The 20,424-nt window shown below is 34.5% G+C and overlaps 1 protein-coding gene across 2 annotated transcripts in view; it reads left to right on the top strand.

Annotated features, from left to right (window-relative positions):
* RBM41 (RNA binding motif protein 41) overlaps positions 1-10,828 on the top strand; it is a 60,712-nt gene extending 49,884 nt beyond the window's left edge. For both annotated transcript variants that reach the window (XM_014835325.3, XM_044763487.2), the window contains 2 exons: positions 6,559-6,706; positions 8,332-10,828. In XM_014835325.3, the coding sequence (XP_014690811.3) occupies positions 6,559-6,706; positions 8,332-8,483 (300 nt within the window). In that variant the 3' untranslated portion in view covers positions 8,484-10,828. The remainder of the gene's footprint in view (positions 1-6,558; positions 6,707-8,331) is intronic.
* The last annotated feature ends 9,596 nt before the right edge of the window (positions 10,829-20,424 follow it).

Below are 20,424 nucleotides of genomic sequence, written 5' to 3'. Positions count from 1 at the left end.
TTGTGTATAATGCTGCAATGGACGTAGGGGTGCATGTATCCTTATGTCTTTGCATTTTCAATTTCTTTGGATCAATACCCAGCAGTGGGATAGCTGGATCATATGGTAGATCTATTCTTAATTTTCTGAGGATACTCCATACTACTTTCCATAGTGGCTGCACCAATTTGCACTCCCACCAGCAGTGTACGAGGGTTCCCTTCTCTCTATATCCTCTCCAACACTTACGGTTTCCTGTCTTGTTAATTATAGCCATTCTGACCAGAGTGAGGTGATACCTCACTGTAGTTTTGATTTGCATTTCCCTGATAGCTAATGATGTCGAGCATCTTTTCATATGCCTGTTGGCCATCCGTATATCTTCTTTGGAGAAATCTCTGTTCAGATCTTTTGCCCATTTTTTAATTGGGTAGTTGTTTTTTTGGTTGTTGAGCTGTATGAGTTCTTTGTCTATTTTGGATATTAACCCCTTATCTGATATATGGTTTGCAAATATCTTCTCCTAATTGTTAGATTGTCTTTTCATTTTGTTGATGGTTTCCTTTGCTGTGCAGAAACTTTTTAGTTTGATGTAGTCCCATTTGTTCACTTGTCTTTTGTTTCCCTTGCCCAGTCAGACATGGTACTTGAAAATATGCTGCTAAGACAGATGTCAAAGAGCATACTGCCTATGTTTTCTTCTAGAAGTTTCATGATTTTGGGTCTTACATTCAAGTCTTTAATCTATTTTGAGTTGATTTTTGTGCATGGTGTAAGATAATGGTCTTCTTTCATTCTTTTGCATGTGGCTGTCCAGTTTTCCCAACACCATTTATTGAAGAGACTCTCCTTTCTCCATTGTATGCTCTTGGCTTCCTTGTCGAATGTTAGCTGTCCATAAATGTGTGGGTTTATTTCTGGGCTCTGGATTCTGTTCCATTGATCTGTGTGTCTGTTTTTGTGCCAGTACCATGCTGTTTTGGTTACTATGGCTTTGTAGTATATTTTGAAATCAGGGAGTGTGATAGCTCCAGCTTTGTTCTTTTTTCTCAGGAATCCTTTGGCTATTTGGGGTCTTTTATTGTTCCATATAAATTTTAGGATTCTTTGTTCTATTTCTGTGAATAATGTTGTTGGAAATTTGATAGGGATTGCATTGAATCTATAGATTGCTTTAGGAAGTGTGGACATTTTAACGACGTTAATTCTTCCAATCCAAGAGCACGGAATATCTCTCCATTTCTTTGTGTCTTCTTCAATTTCTTTCAACAATGTTTTATAGTTTTCGGTGTATAAATCTTTCACCTCTTTGGTTAAGTTTATTCCTAGGTATTTTATTCTATTTGTTGCAATTGTAAATGGGATTGTATTCTTAATTTCTCTTTCTGCTACTTCATTGTTCGTGTATAGAAACACAACCGATTTTTGTATGTTGATTTTGTATCCTGCGACTTGACTGTATTCATTTATTGTTTCTAAAAGTTTTTTAGTGGATTCTTTAGGGTTTTCTATATATAAAGTCATGTTGTCTGCAAAGAGTGACAGTTTCACTTCTTCTTTTCCAATATGAATCCCTTTTATTTCTTTTTCTTGCCTGATGGCTCTGGCTAGGACTTCCGATACTATGTTAAATAAGAGTGGTGAAAGTGGGCATCCTTTTCTGGTTCCTGTTCTTAAAGGGATAGCTTTCAGTTTTTCTCCATTGAGAATGATATTTGCTGTGGGTTTGTCATATATGGCCTTTATTATGTTGAGGTATTTTCCCTCTATACCCATTTCATTTACAGTTTTTATCATAAATGGATGCTATATCTTGTCAAATGCTCTGCATCTATTGAGATGATCATGTGATTTTTATTCTTCATTTTGTTCATGTGGTGTATCACATTGATAGATTTGTGGATGTTGAACCATCCCTGCATCCCTGGAATGAAACCCACTTGATCATGATGTATGATCTTTTTAATGTATTGTTGTAATCAATTTGCTAGTATTTTTTTGAGGATTTTTGCATCGATGTTCATCAGTGATATTGGCCTGTAATTTACTATTTTCGTGTTGTCCTTGTCTGGTTTTGGTATCAGGATAATGTTGGCTTCATGGAATGAGTTAGGAAGGCTCCCCTCCTCTGCAATTTTTTGAAAGAGTTTGAGAAGGATAGGTATTAAGTCTTTGAATGTTTGGTAGAATTCACCAGGGAAGCCATCTGGTCCTGGACTTTTATTTTTTAGGAGATTTTTGATTGCTGTTTTGATCTCATTACTGGTGATTGGTCTATTCAAATTCTCTATTTCTTCTTGGTCCAGTTTTGGAACGTTGTATGTTTCTAAGAATTTACCCATTTCTTCTAGATTATCCAATATGTTGGCGTATAGCTTTTCATAGTATTCTCTTATTATCTTTTGTATTTCTGAGGTCTCTGTTGTAATCTCTCCTCTTTCATTTCTGATTTTATTTATTTGAGCCTTCTCTGTTTTTCTCTTGGTGAGTCTATCTAAGGGTTTGTCAAGTTTGTTTATCTTTTCAAAGAACCAGCTCTTGGTTTCATCAATTTTTTCTATTGTTTTTTTAGTCTCTATTATGTTTATTTCTGCTCTGATTTTTATTATTTCCTTCCTTCTGCTGTCTCTGTCATTTAGATGGTAGTCGTCTGTGACTTCAAATTTTGTTTCCCGAGAGCTGTCATTTGCCTTCTGTTCTGCAGTGTTACTGTACTTCTTCATGGTGTTTGATGAATTGATCCTTTGCCAGTGCATTTGTGTTAGTATCTGGTCACAGATTCCACCTGCTACTGCTGGGGTCGGGGTAGGGGCTGTTTCCTCTTCCCACCCCGTCTGCTCATAGTTGTGCCAGTAGGGCTGCTCTGCGTTCATGCAGGTTGAGCTGCTGTCACTCGATGGGGAGTGTTCGCACAGGCACGGCCATTGCAGTAGGTGCCCGTACCCGTGGGCTAGGCTACCACTCGGAAAGTGTTCATGTTCAAGCCAGGCTGCCCCTGCCTCCACTCACAGTTTTGGCGGCCACTGTATGAAGATCTGTGACCTGGACCACTCTTGCTGGGGGTGGGCAGCGCTCCCTTAGTTCTACTACTTCCCAAGGGTCCAGTCCACCCACTTTCAGATGTATAGCTGTGTGGATCTCTCAGGTATCCTGTTGTGCTGTGTAGGGAGTCCTCTGTTGATTAGTGAATATCCACTCAATTGTAACTTAGAAGAGAGAGACAAAGGGAACAACTCACTCTGCCATAATGCTGACGTCACTGTCAGTATTTCATTCTTTTTGATGCAATTGTAAATCAGATTGTTTTCTTGATTTCCTTTTCAGACAGTTCATTGTTAGTGTAAAGAAATGTTACTAATTTTTGTATGTTGATTTTGTATCCTGCAACTTTACTGAATTTGTTTATTAGTTTTAACAGTTTCATAGTGAGGTCTTTAAGGTTTTCTACACATAGGATCATGTCATATACAAACAGATAATTTTAATTCTTCCTTTCCAGTTTGGATGCCTTTTATTTCTTGTTTCTTGTCTAATTACTCTGGCTAGGACTTCCAGTTCTATATTGAATAGAAGTGACAAGAGCAGGCATCCTTGCCTTGTTCTTGATCTTGTAGGGAAAACTTTCAGTTTTTCACTGTTGAGTATGAGGTTAGCTGTGGACTTTTAATATATGGCCTTTGTTATATTGAGGTAAATTCCTTCTATTCTTTGTTTGTTGGAACATTTTTATCATGAGAACGTGTTGAATTTTGTCATATGCTTTTTCCTGCATCTATTGAGATTATCATGTAATTTTTATCCTTCAGTCTGTTAATGTGGTATATCACACTGACTGATTTTCATGTGTTTAACCATATTTGCATCCCAGGGATAAATCCCACTTGGTCATGGTGTACAATCCTTTTAATGTGCTTTTAAATTCAGTTTACTAGTTTTCAGTTGAGGATTTGTGCATCTGTATTCATCAGGGATATTGGCCTGTAGTCTTCTTTCCTTACAATGTCTTTTTCTGCTTTTAGTATTAGGGTGATGCCAGCCTGATAAAATTCAACTGGGAGTGTTTTCTCTTCTGCAGTTTTTTGGAAGAGTTTGAGAAGGATTGGCATTAATTCTTCTTTAAATGTTTGGTAGAATTCACCAGTGAAGTCATCTGGTCTTGGGCTTTTCTTTGTTGGGAGGTTTTTCATTACTGATTCATTCTCATTACTAGTTATAAACCTGAACAGATTCTCTGTTTCTTCATAATTTAGTCTTGGTAGTTTGTACTTGTCTAAGAATTTGTCCTTTTCTTCTATGTTTTCCAATTTGTTGGCATATAATTGTTCATAGTAGTCTCTTATAATCCTTTTTATTTCTGTGTCATCAGTTGCAATATCTCCTTTTTCATTTCTGATTTTATTTGAGTCCTCTTTTTTTCTTAGTCTAGCTAAAGGTAGTCAATTTTGTTGATCTTTACAAAAAAAGCAGCTCTTGGTTTAGTTTAATTTTTTCTGTTGTTTTTCTACTCTGTTTTTTTGTTTATTTCTGCTCTAATCTTTGTTATTTCTTTCCTTTTGCTAACTTTGGGGTTAGTTTCTTCTTCTTTGTCTAGTTCCTTGATGTGTAGAGTTATTTATTTGAAATCTTTCTTCTTTTTTAAGGTAGGCATTTAACACTATAAACTTCCCTCTTAGTATATCCCATAAATTTGGGTATTTTTTTGTTTCATCTTTGTTCCTCTCAAGATATTTTCTAATTTCCCTTTTGATTTCTTCTTTGATCCATTAGTTGTTCAAGAGTATGTTGTTTAATTTCCACGTATTTGTGAATTTTCTAATTTTCCTTCTGCTATTGGAAGTGAGGTATTGAACTCTCCTAGTATTATTGTGTTGCTTTATTTCTCCCTTCGGGTCTCTCAATGTTTACTTATATATTTAGATACTATGATGTTGAGTGCATATATATGTATAGTTGTTATATCTTCCTGGTGAATTGACCTCTTTATCATTATATAATGTTATTTTTTGCTTCTTGTAACGGGTTTTGTCTTAAAGTCTATTATGTCTGATAGAAGCATGGCCACCCCTGCTCTCTTTTGGTTACCATTTGCAAAAAAATCTTCTTCTATTTTTTTCATTTTCAGCCTACGTGTGGCTTTAAATCTAAGATCAATTTCTTGTAGGCAGCATATAGTTGGATCTTGTTTTTTATTCATTCAGCTACTCTATGTCTATGTCTTTGATTAGGGAGTTCAGTCCATTTACATGTAAATTAGGGAAGTACTTACTGTTGCCATTTATTAGTTTTTTTCTGTTTTGTAGCTCTTTTGCTCCTCTCTTCCTCTCTTAATATCTTCCTTTATGTTTCATTGATTTTTTGTAATGACATACTTTTTCCTTTCTCATTTTCTTTTGTGTATCTTCCATAGGTATTTTCTTTACATTACAATGGGGCTTACTTAAAACATCTTGTATTTATAAAAATCTATTTTAAGCCAATAACAACTTAAGTTTAATCACATTTAATAGCTCTAATTTTTTTTCTTGAATGTTCTTTTTTTATAGCATCCCTTTTCTAATAGCTAGAATATTGTCTCTTATTTTTCTGAGGATGTTAGTGATAGTTTGTGTAGTTTTTTTTTTCTTTGCATGGTTTCTGCTTTTTCCCATTTGCTTTCTTTTCTGTTTGTTCTGTTCTGTCTTTCACATTAGAGGCTTTCCTCAGATGCCTGATAATTGTACTCATATTTATGATTAGAGGTCAAAAAACAGATTGGAAACTCTGAGCCACATGAGTGGTCTTTGTTGAATTTGAGTTTCACTTTAAAGTCATCTGGCTGGTCCTTTTGTTGGAGAAATTCCCCATCTCAAATCAGTGTTTTTAGGTATTTCCTCTTGGGGATAATCAAATTCCTCAGAGGAGACTCTTCCAAACTCTTGCTTCGGAGGGGATACTACCAGCATTATAGGAGCTAAATGGGGGGAAATGTCTGGGCATTTCTCAGCATTCAGTATGCATTATTTCTCTTATTCTCCTTGCTTTCAGAAACAGAATTCACACTCTCAACTATGTCTGGCATCCCTCGTGTTCAGAGAATGAACCTCCAGCATTCACCAGGATTGGGTCTGCCCTTTACACAGTAGCATATTATAGGGGAGGATATTTAAAGATCTAGTTGGTGTTTAAACAGGTTGCAACCTACCCACTTTATCTAAACCCCATCCCTTTACATCCATTTCCTGAGGTACTTGAAGCTATCAGTTATTGAACTAGTTGAAGATTCTTGGGTGTACATTGGGTTGGTTTCTGTCTTTCCCCACTGCTCGTTTAAGATTCAACTTTCTTAAATACATTCATCCAATTATTTTCCAGCCTCCAGAATAATGTTGCTATTATCTCCTTTTGTTGCTCTTCCTGACCTTGTAGATTTGTGTTTTAAAAAAAAAAATCCCTATAGTTTTAGAGTTTTCTGGAGGGAGTGAATTAGATGCATGTATTCAATCTACCATCTTTATCTGAAACCAACTAATTCTAACCACCATGCAATAGTTGCCTTACCTCCCTCATGTGATATTTCTGTTGATCCTCGGTTTATATTAGGTGTTATACCTGAAGAACCTTAGCCCTCGAGTGACCGAAAGAGATCTTGTCTCATTGTTCGCTCGGTTCCAGGAGAAAAAAGGACCTCCAATTCAATTCCGAATGATGACTGGACGAATGAGGGGGCAAGCTTTTATCACCTTCCCCAGTAAGTAGCTTCTCCTGGATAATTACTTAGTTGCAAAATTAGTTCATTAGAGACTACTTATACCCTCTCTACTTTAGATATAGCCCTTTGATTTCTCCATAGCACATGAGAAGCATGTGCTTGAACAAGCATATGGAAATAAGGGAAGAGAAGTAAGGAAACTATGTTTTCAATGTTCCTCTATCCTCTCTTCTGTGCTTCCTCTCCTCCATTGACGGTGCATGACCACCTTACCCCATCGTCCTCAATTATCCCCAATCATAGCACTTCCTTCTCACTTTATCAAAATTTACTTGCCCTTTGCTGATAATGGTATTTCTAGTCCAAGTTATAATTATATTATTTAGTAATGTATTGGTATTCTGATTAGAACACTTGTACTTGCCTTATGCCCTACTCCTTTAGGACTAAGAGACTCCAAGCTAATATGCTAATTCACTAGTAATTCATATGTAACTAGTGAATGATGATATATTCTTTTAACTATTTTTTGCATCTTAATAATTGACTTCAGTATCCTAATCCAAAGGGAGGAATAATATAGGAATTTCAGTTTCTATGACAGACCAGACTACTCTGTTTTGGTGAAGGCTGGGTAGGAGCTGTACCATTAATTATCCCTACACTATCATCATTTATAAACAGCCTAGTAATGTATGTATAGGCAAGTGCTTTTACATATGAGCAGTACCAAACTCTCCTCCACTCTTTTTATACAGTCTTGTGCCATCTTTCCTATCCTATTGAAGGTTTGTGGATTCTCTACACTAGTGGTTTCCAGTCTTTTTAAGTGTAAAGACCCTTTTTAAACTTAAAACATATTTTAAGGACCTTCATCTAATATGATCCATTAATTTAAAAATATGTAATGAAAAGGCTTTATAAACTAAGTACTTTTAAATGGATAGTTGTTTTACTGATCATAACAGCAGCTATCTACATTTGAAAATTTGTGGTACACACATATGTGAGGCATAAATTGATTCAGTTTAAAGACATTGCTTGTCTGCTTGTAATTTCACAGACTCTGGGCAATAATTCCACTCCTTCCTAACTTCCCACATTCAGGCTCTGAGACCCATAAGTTGAATGCTCCTGCTATACAGTATATACTCTCACGCCTCAAACTTCCGTATGCCCACAAGAATTCTTAAACTTATTTATCCCAATCAGGACTCCCACAATGACTCTCCTATCAAAAGAAAAAAGTAGGAAAATGTCTTCAATACCATGATAACTTCCTTTTTTTGTGTTGCCCATTTTGAAAATGATTTCATTCTTACAATACCTATAATTTGTTATCTAAGATAGAGGCTCATGTATTGTTAGTTATAGCTTAGCCTTCTTTAGCACACTGTCTATATCCTTGTTTCTTTACCTATATATTTGAATTAGGAGACACTCTCAAACATCCATTTAAAGATTTTATTGTCATTATTCTTAGCCATTAGTTTAATCTTGCTGAGTTGTATAAATTTGAGATTATGGAAAAGATAATAAAATCAAATAACTATGTGGCCTTATAACTTACATTTAATTCCAAGGCAAAACAACATAAGCTAGACTTGGAATAGAATTGAATTATTAAGCCCTATGTAAATTGATGTTTTATCTTTCTCTTTTAGATAAGGAGATAGCATGGCAAGCATTGCATCTAGTAAATGGATATAAACTGCGTGGGAAAATATTGGTGATAGAATTTGGAAAGAACAAAAAGCAACGGTCAAATCTCCAGGCTGCTTCTGTCATACCATCTGCTACAGATAAAAGTACATAAATCAGTGGTAGCTAGAAGATATATAGATTGTGAGTCTCAAGAGGTCTTTCTTGCATCAGAATCTTGGATCTAGGATTTGTGTATAGGTAGCAACTTGTTTGGAACCGAAGAAGAAAAACTAACTAAGGGAGAGAAGAACCTAATTTAGATAATCCTATTCAGATTTTGGAAAGAATAGGTAGAAAACATTTTCTGTAATCAAAGACTATATATGACAGACAGTATGCTGAGTATGAAGGGTAGGGTAAAAAGAGTATCATTTTCTCAGGATAAATTACAAAGGATTGTTTCCAAGGATTTTTTTAATCTTTATAATTTATCTGGGGTCTTAAATATTTGTCCCTAGAGATAACATTCTTTCCAAGACTGCCTCCTATATACAGAACTAAATAGTGAATTAAATGTTGAAATGTTTATTTACTAGAGCCCATTTGTCCCTAATTTTATTCACCTAGTCAATAAATGACCAGGACCCCAGGCCTAAACATCAACAAATACTGTTAAATGAGAACTATCAACAGTAACAGTAGATAGTTTCATAAGTCAGTCCACTTATTTAATGAATGCTTCCCCATTAAGTTATCGGTGTCTTCAGAAAACTATATATTTTTCTAATGAAAGCATTTAGATTAAAATATTGATGTTCTCATGGTCATTTAAACTAGCTACCATTGAGTAATCATTGAATTCAAAGCAATAAACATTGAGTAAATGTCTAATATGTGTTAGGTATTAGGTATATGAATTTTAGAAGAAGAGCATACTAGCAAAGAATACTAAAGGAGAGTGGGAAGAAAGTTCTCTAGAAGAGAGTCAGCCAGCCCCAGATCCCACAGTTGTTTGTTTATACTTGCTGGACATAGAACATGATATGGTACAGAGGAAGTAGTACAAACTTTGGAGTCAGACCTGTGTTTGAACTTCATAGCCTCACTTAACCACTCTGTGACCTTGGCAACTCACTTAATCTGAGCCTCAGTTTTCTCATCTATAAAATGAGGATGATAATACTACTTACCTCATTGGGTTGTAAGGATTAAATGAGATGATATTATCTGGGCTGAAGAACAGAAAGAAAAAGAAATTGAACAGCATATAGGACAATTATGTACTCCAACATACTTAGGAGTACCAGAAAAAGAGATGAGAAAGAAGCAGAAAAAATATTTCAATTAATAATGGCTGTAAACGTCCCAAATTTGATGAGAAACATTACTTACACATCCACAAATCTCAGTGAACCCCAAGTAGGATAAACAAGAAGAAACCCATAGACACATCATAATAAAATGCTAAAACCCAAAGACAAACTCTTTAAAGCAACATGAGAAAAATGAAGTATAACTTACAAGGGAACCCCAATAAGATTAACAGCTGACTGTTCATCAGAAAAAATGGAGGTGGCAGTGGGATAATATATTCAAAGTGCTCAGAGGAAAAAACTGTCAGTAGAGAATCCTATATCCAATAAAGCTGTTTTTCAAAAATAAAGATGAAATAAAGACATCCCCACATATTCAAAAATGGAGAATTTGTTGCTGGCAGACCTAACTACAGGAAATATTAAAGGAAGTTCTTCAAGTGGAAAGAAAGTGACCTCAGACAGTAATTTGAATCTATACATACAAAAAAAATAGCATGAGTAAAAGTAATTATGTAATTATAAAAGACAGTCTAAATGCGTTTTTCCTTTCTTCTGTTAATTGATTTAAAAGGCAGTTTTATGAAACAATATGTATATATTTGCATTGTGGGGCCTATAACATGTAAAACTGTAATATATTTGCCAATAACAGGACAAAGGAGGTGAGTGGAAGCAAAGCTGTATTGGTCTAAAGAAATGACTCCAGATGGTAACTCAAATCCATAGGAACAAGTGAAGAAAGCAAGAAATAGGAAATAGGATTGATATAAAAAGCTATCAATATATACTTGCTCTTTTTTACTTCTCTCAGCTTCTTTAAAAGACATAAAATTATATTAAGTAATAATTATCACAAAGTATTGTTGGGTTTATAGCATGTAGAAATATGTATAGCAATACTACCATAAAAAAGTGAGAAAAGGAATAGGTTTTTATAGGAATAAGTTTTTTATATCTCATTGGAATTTAATTAGTATATATCTGAAGCCGTTTCAGTTAAGATGTGTATGGTAGAGCAACCACTAACGGAATAACTGAAAATATATAGTGAAAATATTATTATAGAAATTTAAATGTTACATTAGAGAATATTCAGTGCAAAAGAAAGCAAAAGGGGGAATAAAGAAACAAAAACGAAACAAAAAAACTTGAGACAAAGAAAACAATAAAAGAGGAATTGCAAGTCCTCCTATGTTAACAATAACAATAAATATGAATGGATTAAACAATCCAATCAAAAAGGAAAGATTGTTAGGCTGGAGAAACAAACAAGATTTACCCCCGGCTATTTATTGGAGTCACACTTTAGATTCAAAGATACAGACAGATTGAAGATAAAGGATAGAAAAAATATTGGACAAATGGAAACTATAAGAAAACTGGAATGGCTATACTAATTTCAGGCAAAATAGACTTTAAAACAGAAAATGTCACTAGAGATAGTGACATCTTATAGTGGTAAGAGTCAATCCATCAGAAAGATATAACAATTATAAGCATATATGCACCTAACAACAGAGCACCTAAATACATGAATCAAAAACTGAACTAAATGAAAAGAGAATTATGCAAGTCTACAATAAGAGTTGGGGAATTCAGTGCTCTATTTCAATAATAGAACAAGTAGACAGAAGATAAACAAGGAAATAAAAGACTTGAACAACACAATATGTTAACTAAGCCTTAAAAAGATCTAGAGAACACTTCACCCAACGAGAGAAGAATATACACTCTCAAGTGCACATGAAATATCTACAGGATAGACCATATCATAGACCATAAAACAAACCTCAATAAATTTAAATGGACGAAAATGCAAAGTATGTTCTCTGACCAGATGGGATAAAGTTAGAAATCAATAACAGAAAGTTGGGAAACTCACAAATATGAATTAGGCACAGTTTTAAATGACCAATGAGTCAGAGAAGAAATCACAAGGAAAATTAGGAAATCTTTTGAGATGAATGAAAATGAAGACACAATATACCAAAACTTACAGGATGCACCTAAAGCTGTGCTTAGAGAGAAATTTATAAGTACAAATACCTATATTTAAAAAGAAGAACAATCACATATCAGTAACCTCACTTTATACCTTAAGACACTGGAAAAAGAGGAGCAAACAACCTAGAGTAAGCAAAAGGAAGGAAATAAAAAAGATAAATAAATGGCATAGAGAATAGAAAAACAGTAGAGAAAGTCAATAAAACCAAAAGTTGGTTCTATAGGAAGATCAACAAAAATGACAAACCTTCTGCTAGGTTGACCAGGAAAAAGAAGACTCAAATTACTATAATCAGAAATGAAGGAGGGAACATTATTACCAACCTTAAATAAAAAGGATTATGAAGGAACACTATGAACAATTGTATGCCAATAAATTAGATAACTCAGGTGAAACGGACAAATTCCTAGAAATACACAAGCTACTGAAACCAACAGCAACAAAAAACAAGGAAAATCTGAAAAGACCTCTAAGAAGTTAATTAGTAATTTTTTAAAAAATCCACAAAGAAAATCCCAGTTTCAAATAGCTTCTCAAATGAATTCTAGCAAACATTACGGAAGAATTAATACAAATTCTTCACAAACTTTTCCAAAAAGTAGAAGAGGAGGGAATACTTATGATGTATGCTACAATATGGAAGAACCCTGAAAATAAGCTAAATGAAAGAAGCCAGTCACACAAGACTATATATTATGTGATTCCACTTATATGAAATGTCTGGCATTAACAAATATATAGACACAGAAAGTGGATTAGTGGTTGCTTAGGCTTTGAGTGATAGCTGAAATTAATGAGGTTTCTTTAGAGGTTGATGAAAATGTTCTAAAATTGATGGTGGTGTTTGTATAACTCTGTGAATACACAGCAAACCATGAATTGTACACTTTAAATGGGTAAATTCTATGGTATGTGAGTTATATCTCAATAAAATCACAAAGCAATCAGATACAACCCAAATGTCTGTCAGTAGGAGAATGAATAAATAAATTAGGGCACATCCATTTAGTATCATACTATATAGCCATTAACATAATAGGACATATCTATGAATACATTGTGACCTATATGGTGTGCAGGATTTTGTATTAAGTTAAAAAGGAAGAAATATGCATAATGTGAATTCATTCTGTAAACAAAAGCATTTGTATATGTGTATAGAGATATTTCTGAATAAATTTAGGAAAAACCTAGGAAATATACATACCAAATTGTAAACCTTTTAGAGGTGAGATTGGATAGGCTGAAAGGGGACTTTTGCTTTATAAAATTTTTAAAGTGGTGTGATTTGGAGTAATTTTTACTTTTTTCAGTATTTTTTAAATAAAATTGTTTTTAAATACTCTGCCAATGACTTGACTTCCAGAATATTTATCAAGCCTTCTCTGAGGTTATCATCTAACTGTACTCAGGACAAACTTTTATTCCTTTGATATACTGCTCACTTAGGATTAACTCTCCAATTTTAAACATAGTTTAAGGGAGAGCCCTTCGATAGCTCAGTTGGTAGAGCAGAAGACTGTGGGTGTGACTATTAAATATAGCTTAAGGCCAAGAAGTAAGTTATCCTGGTATAATCTCTTGCACATGTTACCCAGGGACATACTTCTAATCTGGACTTGGCAGAAGGAACTTCTCCCTATTGGGAGGAAAATCTCACTTCTTCCCTTTACTAGACCTACAGACCACTAACAACAGAAGAAAGTAAAAATGGAGAATGTCCCTCAACTGGTGCATAGATAAACAAACTGTGGTATATCCATACAATGGAATCCTACTCAGCAATAAAAACAATGATAAACTATGATACATGCAACAAGTTGAATGAATCTCAAATGCATTTTGCTAATAAAAAGAAGCCAAACTCAAAAGACTACTTACCGTTTGTTTCCATTTATATGATATTCTGGAAAAGGCAAAATTGTAGGATCAGAGAAGAAATCAGTGGATGTCAGGGGTTAAAAATGGGAGACTGATTACAAAATGGCAGCACAAGGAATTTGTTTTAAAAATGGAAATTTTCTGTATCTTGATTATAGTTAAATGAATGTATGCATTTGTCAAACCCCCTGAATTGTACACCAAAAAGGATGATTTTACTGTGTGTAAATGTTTAAATAAATGTAATTTTTAACAGGAAAGAAAAAGTTTCTCAAAGTCATTGCCATAAAAGTTCTTATTCTGTGGTCTTCTGATTACTGTTGAAGACTTGAAGCCACTTGGCTACTGTTCTTTATTTTCTGCCCACATGCCAGCAGAAATTGTCAGTTAAAAACATCTCTACACACATACACACACAAATCCACCATAAAAAACAATCAAAAGACAAACTGGAAAATTTGTCACACACGAGGAGTTAATTTCTTGAACATACAATGTATATAATTTTCTTAATATACAAAAGTCAATAATCAGGTAAGAAAGTGGTTAAATGAAAAGAAAATTTATAGAAACTGAAATATAAATGATTAACTAAGAAAAATATTTAGAGTAGTAACACAAATTAGGACAATGAGCTCTCTTTTGTAAAAAAAAAAAAAAACTTTTTAGATTCATAAAAATGTCACAAAGATAGTAAGAGTTCCCATATATCCTTCACTCAGCTTCACCTAATGTTAGCATCTTACATAACCATAGTACAATTATAAAAACCAGGAAAATAATATTGATATATTACTATTAACAAATTTACAGACATTTGATTTTTACCCTTTGTCCCACTAATGGCCTTTTATGATCCAAGATCAAATCTGTGATCTCACATTGTGTTTTATGTATCTTTATTCTGTTCCCATCTGTAGCAGTTCTCTGTCTTTGTCTTTGATGAACTTGACAATGTTTAAGAGTACCGGTTATTTTGTAGAATGGCCCTGATTGGGGTTTAATGTTTTCCCTTTATTAGATTGAGGTTATACATTTTTGGTAAGAATACCACAGAAGTGATGTTGTGCCCTTTTTAGTGCATCGTATCAGGAGATGCTTGATGATATGTCTTAATACTACTGATGTTAACCTTGATCACTTGGTTAAGTTGGTGTCTGCTATGCTTCTTCACTGTAAGGTTACTATTTTCCTCTTTATAATGAATGAGTATCTTGTAGGAAGATACAGTGAGACCATTCAAATATCCTGTTTCTCATCATACTTTTACCCACTCATTCATCAATGGTTCTTGATGGTGACAATTACTACTATGGTGTTTACCTAATGGTGATTTTCTATTTCTTTCTTTCCTTCTATATGTATTAATTTAAATTCTGTAGGGAAGATGTCCCATCTCCCCCATTTATTTACTCATTTATTTATATCAGCATAGACTAATGGATGTTTATTTTATTCTATGACTTATAACCTAATACTGTCATTAATTTGCTTCTCAAATTGTTTCAGCTTTGGTCATTGGGGGCTTCTATGTCATTTTGACTTGTCCTCAATTTTTGACCACTTCCTTATTTTCTGGCACTACAAGATGTTCCAGATTCATATTGTATTTTCCCTACCTCAGTGCTGGGATCAACCATTTCTACATGGAGCCCTAGTACCTTTTATTGGAAAAACGGTATTTAGAAACCAAGATCTGGGAACTAGGTGTTATCTTTTTATAACCTGTCAGAATGTCAAATATTATAAAGATTGATAACACCAAATGTTTCTAAGGAAACATGGAAAACGGACACTCATACACTTTGGATGGGAGTACAAATGAGTATAACCTTTTGAGAGGACAATTTGGCAATATCTATTAAAAATTTAATTGTGAAGATCTAGAAAATCTAGAAATCTGTTATACAGAAATACTTATACATATGCTCAAAGATATATGCACATGAATATTCATGGCAACATTGTAATAGAAAAACCTGGGAACAACTTAAAAGTTCATCAATAGGAGACTAAATAATGAAATTGTAGCACAACCATGAGATGAAATATGTTGGCATTATACGGAATGAGATAAATCTATAGATGTTGATGTTGACCTTGCTTCATATTTCGTTGAGAAAAGCAGTCAGATGAGAACTTCCTTATCTTTCTATTACCAAATCTACCATCTGTATAGCATAGTGGTTAAAGGTGTGGGATCTAATGCAATACTCCCAGAGTTCAAATTCTGACTCTACCATTTATTTACTAGCTGTGTGACCTTGAGTAAGCTATTTAAACTTGCTATGCCTTAGTTTTTTTCACTTTTAAAATGAATACATGTGTTTTGAATAGTATCTGGTCCATAGTAAGAACTCCATAAATGTCAGATTATCGTTACAATGGGTGAAGTATCCTTGCTCCTATCAAAGGCCATCCCCTTCATTTGTGCTTTGGATACCAGTCCCTGATTTGCCAAGGGCTTAACATATGCAATTGTACTCGCTCTCTGCATCACAAATCTATCATTCCCTCAGCATATAAACATGTTCTAGTGTGTCCCGTTTATTTGAAAAGAAAAACTTCCGTGACCTCACATTCCCATCAAGCAATTGCTTCATTTCTCATTTTTCACAGCAAAATTTTTTGAAGTTCTCTGTAGTCATTGTCTCCACTTCTTCCAGTTTCTCCTGAATTGTCCTTATATATCTCATCTGCTCAGCTGCTATGCTAATATCAGACAAAATAGACTTTAAGTCAAAAAATTGTTATAGATACAAAGAAGGACATTATATATTGATGAAAAGGTAAATCTGTCAAGATATGAAAATTATAAACATATATACATCTCACGACAGAGCTCCAAAATATATGAAGCAACAATTTACAGAATTGGAGGGAAATCCAGGCGGTTCTACAGTAATAGTTGGATATTTCAATGCCACACAGCTGCTAAAGCTGAGTACATTACAATACATCTAGAGCCTAGAACAAAACCTGGCCTGTGGCAGGTGAGCAATAAATATTGGTTTAATAAATTAATACAATTAGTATAATTCTCATAAACCCTAATAAAAGTGTCAGTACAACAGAAAGACAATATTCCTCATCCTATGAGCTAGATACTATTTTTTATTATTCCAATTTTTACAGATGAGAAATCTGTCTCAGAAACGTTAAGGGACCTACACACATCATAAATAATGGATCCAAAGCAAGTTTATGCTTTTAAACACTATACAATATTCTTTGGCAAAAAACCAGATCATTTCTCTTCCTAACTGAAATGAAAGGATTGAACTACCCGGGGAACAAAGCCGCTCTTCTCTATCCCTTTAGGGAAACGGTGATTTCCCCACAGAGGATTAACCATTTAAATTTAAACTTTCACCAGAATGAGGCCTGCTGTGTCATTTCAGTTGTGAAGAAAAACATTCTGGGGTGCCGTCCCCTCCGTGCAAAGGTGCATTCGGCACAGCTGTGGTCTAGGATCCTCGTGGAACTACCTTCCGCTACTGCCAAGAATCAAGTTCAAATCATCCGTTTTTAGATTGCTGTGAAGCAAAGTGGAAACCTTCTTTTTCCATTACTACTCCAACTACTTCAACAAAGCAAGTCCTATATTCCTGGGGAAAACATAGAAAGGGTATGAGTGAAATTTAATTTTGTCAGAAAAGTAAATAAAAAAGAAGTTTCCAGTAAGTCGTTTTCCTCTGTTCTCTGGGAAATAACATTTTCAGTGTGTGACTCTCCTGGAAAAGGCTCTGGACAGGTTGGGAAGCCACTAATCTGCAGGGAGTCATTTGGTCCTTGGCATAATTTTTTCTACTTTTAAAAATATGTTATTAGTTGTTTTACTATAAAACTAATACATACTGGAAAAGGAAAGGGAAAATAGTAAACTTGAATGTGGAGAACCTTGGGAAACACTGCCTTAACCAAGTGACCAAGGTTAACATCAGCAGTGATAGTCATGTTGCTATCAATGTACTCCTGATGTGAGGCAAAGAGGACACATCACTTCTGTGGTATTTTTTTCCCAAAACTCATAACCCTAGTCTAATCATGATTTTAAAAAAATCAGATAAACACAAATTGAGGGACATTCTACAAAATACCTGACTATGGCTACTCAAAACTGTCAAGGTAACGAAAAAAAGGAAAGAAACTCTCACAGACCAGAGCAGACTGAGGAGACATGACAACTAAATGCAATGTGGTATATTGGATTAAATCCTGGAAATGAAAATGGAATTGATGGAAAAAATGGTAAAATATGATTAAAGTCTGAAGCTTAGTTAGTAAGGTACCATTGTTGGTTTCTTAGCTTTGAAAAATATGCCACTGTAATATAAGATGATAATATTAAAAGAAACTGAAACTATGTACTATCTTTGCAAACTTTCTGTAAATCTAAAATTATTCCAAAATAAAAAACCTTATTTAAAAATGTAGTACACGATTATGGTGGAAAGGAAAAGAAAATTAATGAGAGAAAAATAAAGAACAAAAAAAGGAAATGGAAGAAACGAGGGCAGGAAGAAAGGAAACAATAAATAATAAATGTAAAAAGTAAATAATTTTTAAAAATTCTCCAGAGGTAAACTATTATTAAAAAGTTTTTTGTGTACAATTCCAAACTTTTCTTCTATGCGTCTAGGCATATTTAAATATATATGATTTTTTTTTTACAGAGGAAGGATAATTTTTGCATGTCTCATAACTTGATTTTTCACTTAATATATAATAGCTATATTTCCATTAACTCACAAATTCATTTAGTAAGAAAATATATAGTGACTGGTAGTTATTCAGGAGGGAAAACTATGTGAATGTGGCCTTACTAACATTTCCTAAAGGTATTATTCTACAGGCCATGAGAAGTATCAGAAAAGGAAAGGGGTAAGTGGAGCACATGGCAAGTAATTTTTAAGGCTCCTCTCTAGGACTCTAAATTTTTAAAAAGACTGAATCTGTGTCTAGAGAGGGAGGGACAGGTGTTATTTGCTATGCCTGCATTTCTTGGGTATGAAGATGCTTCTACAGCACAGCCCAAAGCCTAGTCATTTCACATGAAAAGTTAGACCTGTTATTGGGACAATTGATACGGAAAGCAGTTTAGCCTCTTGTGGATCATAAAGGATGAAGAACTGAGGACATTCTCAGGGAGTCCTGTATCAGCACCAAGGAAAGAAGCATATAAACTTGGGACATGCTACTGAAATGCAGCAGGAGTGGCATATACCAGATGTAGAAATGAGAAGACAGAGGATCAAAAACTTTAATGCATATTATCCAGGGAAGTAAAGCTTCAGTTAGAAAGACCAAATGTTTGAAGACTCATGAGCTGGCCTTTAGGAGTGCTGAGAGCCACAGGGATGTGCAGAATATAGTTGTCTTTTGTTATCCATGGCGGACTGGTTCCAGGACCCCCAGGATACCAAAATCCACGGATGGCTCAAGTCCTTTATTTAAAATGGCATAGTATTTGCATATAACCTACATTCATCCTTTTGTGTGCTTTAAATCACCTCTAGATTGTTTATTATACCTAATACAATGTAAATGCTGTGTAAATAGTTTTTTATAGTGTATTGTTTAAGGAATGATAAGAAAAAGTCTGTACATGTTCGGTACAAATGCAACCATTTGTGATTGTTTGAATCTGTGGTTGCAAAGCCCATGGGCAGGGAGGGCCAACTGTACTGTTCCTTCCTACATAGCAAGGTGTGAGGAAACAAGGGTATCTGCTTAGGGTTTAAGGCTGGAGAAACTGTTTAAAGACAGTCAAGTCTATGGCCATACGACCCTGAACACACCCGATCTCATCTGATCTTGGAGGCTAAGCAGGGTTGGGCCTGGTTAGTATTTGGATGGGAGACAGTCAAAAAAGGGAGCGATGAAAAGGAAGATGAAGACTCACCTCACACTGGTGAAGGCAGGAGCTATCCTGAGATGGATATAGCGAAAGCTCTAGTTTTCCATATAAGGACAGATTCTTTGCTCCTTCCCATGGTGCACATGATATGGAAAGGTGAGAAGAAAAATGCTTGAGTCCTAAGTCAGTAAGAAGAGGAAACCTGGAGCAACTGAGGTGACTATAGAGACTAGTGTGAATGATGAAAAGTCCAGGGAAAAAGGACTTTATTTAGATTTACAGAAAAAAAAATGCAAAAATAGTACAGAGAGGTCTCATATACTCCACCCGCACGCCTAGTTTTCCCTATTATTAACACCTTACATTAGTTTGGTACACTTGCTACAGTTAATGAACCAATGTTGATATATTAAATCTACACTTTATTCAGATATCCTTAGTTTTCATCTAATGTTCTTTTGCTGTTCCAGGATCGCATCCAGAATACACTTTACGTTTAGTCATCATGTCTCCTTAAGTTTCTCTTGGCTGTGACAGTTTCTTAGACATTTCTTGTTTTCAATGACCTTCGAAATTTTGAGGAGTACTGTTCAGGTATTTTGTAGAATGTCCATCAACTTATTTTTTTCCAATGTTCTTCTCATGATTAGACTGGAATTTGAGGAAGAAAAGCACAGAGGTAAAGTGCCATTTCATCACATCACATCAAAGGTACATGCTATCTGCATGACTTAATGTTGATGCTAATCTTGATCTCCTTCTTATTGATTTTTGACAATTTTTTATGTATTCTCTACACAATTCCTTTGCCACATGTTTGATTTGCAAATATTTTCTCCAAATATTTAGCTTGTCAATTTTCTTTATGAGCAAAAGTTTTTAATTTTGATGGCGTCCAGTGTATCAATTATTTTCTCCTATAGATCTTACTTTTGCTATCATGTCTAAGAACTCTTTGCCCAACCCCAGGTTTTGAAGTCCTACTGTATTTTCCTATTTTCTTCTACAAGTTTTATAGTTTTACTTTTTTTTTAAGATTGGCGCCTGAGCT

This window comes from Equus asinus, chromosome X (assembly GCF_041296235.1).
Source record: "Equus asinus isolate D_3611 breed Donkey chromosome X, EquAss-T2T_v2, whole genome shotgun sequence".
In the NCBI taxonomy this organism is placed as follows: Eukaryota; Metazoa; Chordata; class Mammalia; order Perissodactyla; family Equidae; genus Equus; species Equus asinus.
The sequence above is the reverse complement of the archived record's forward strand: the minus strand, read 5'-3'. Positions and strand labels throughout refer to the sequence as shown.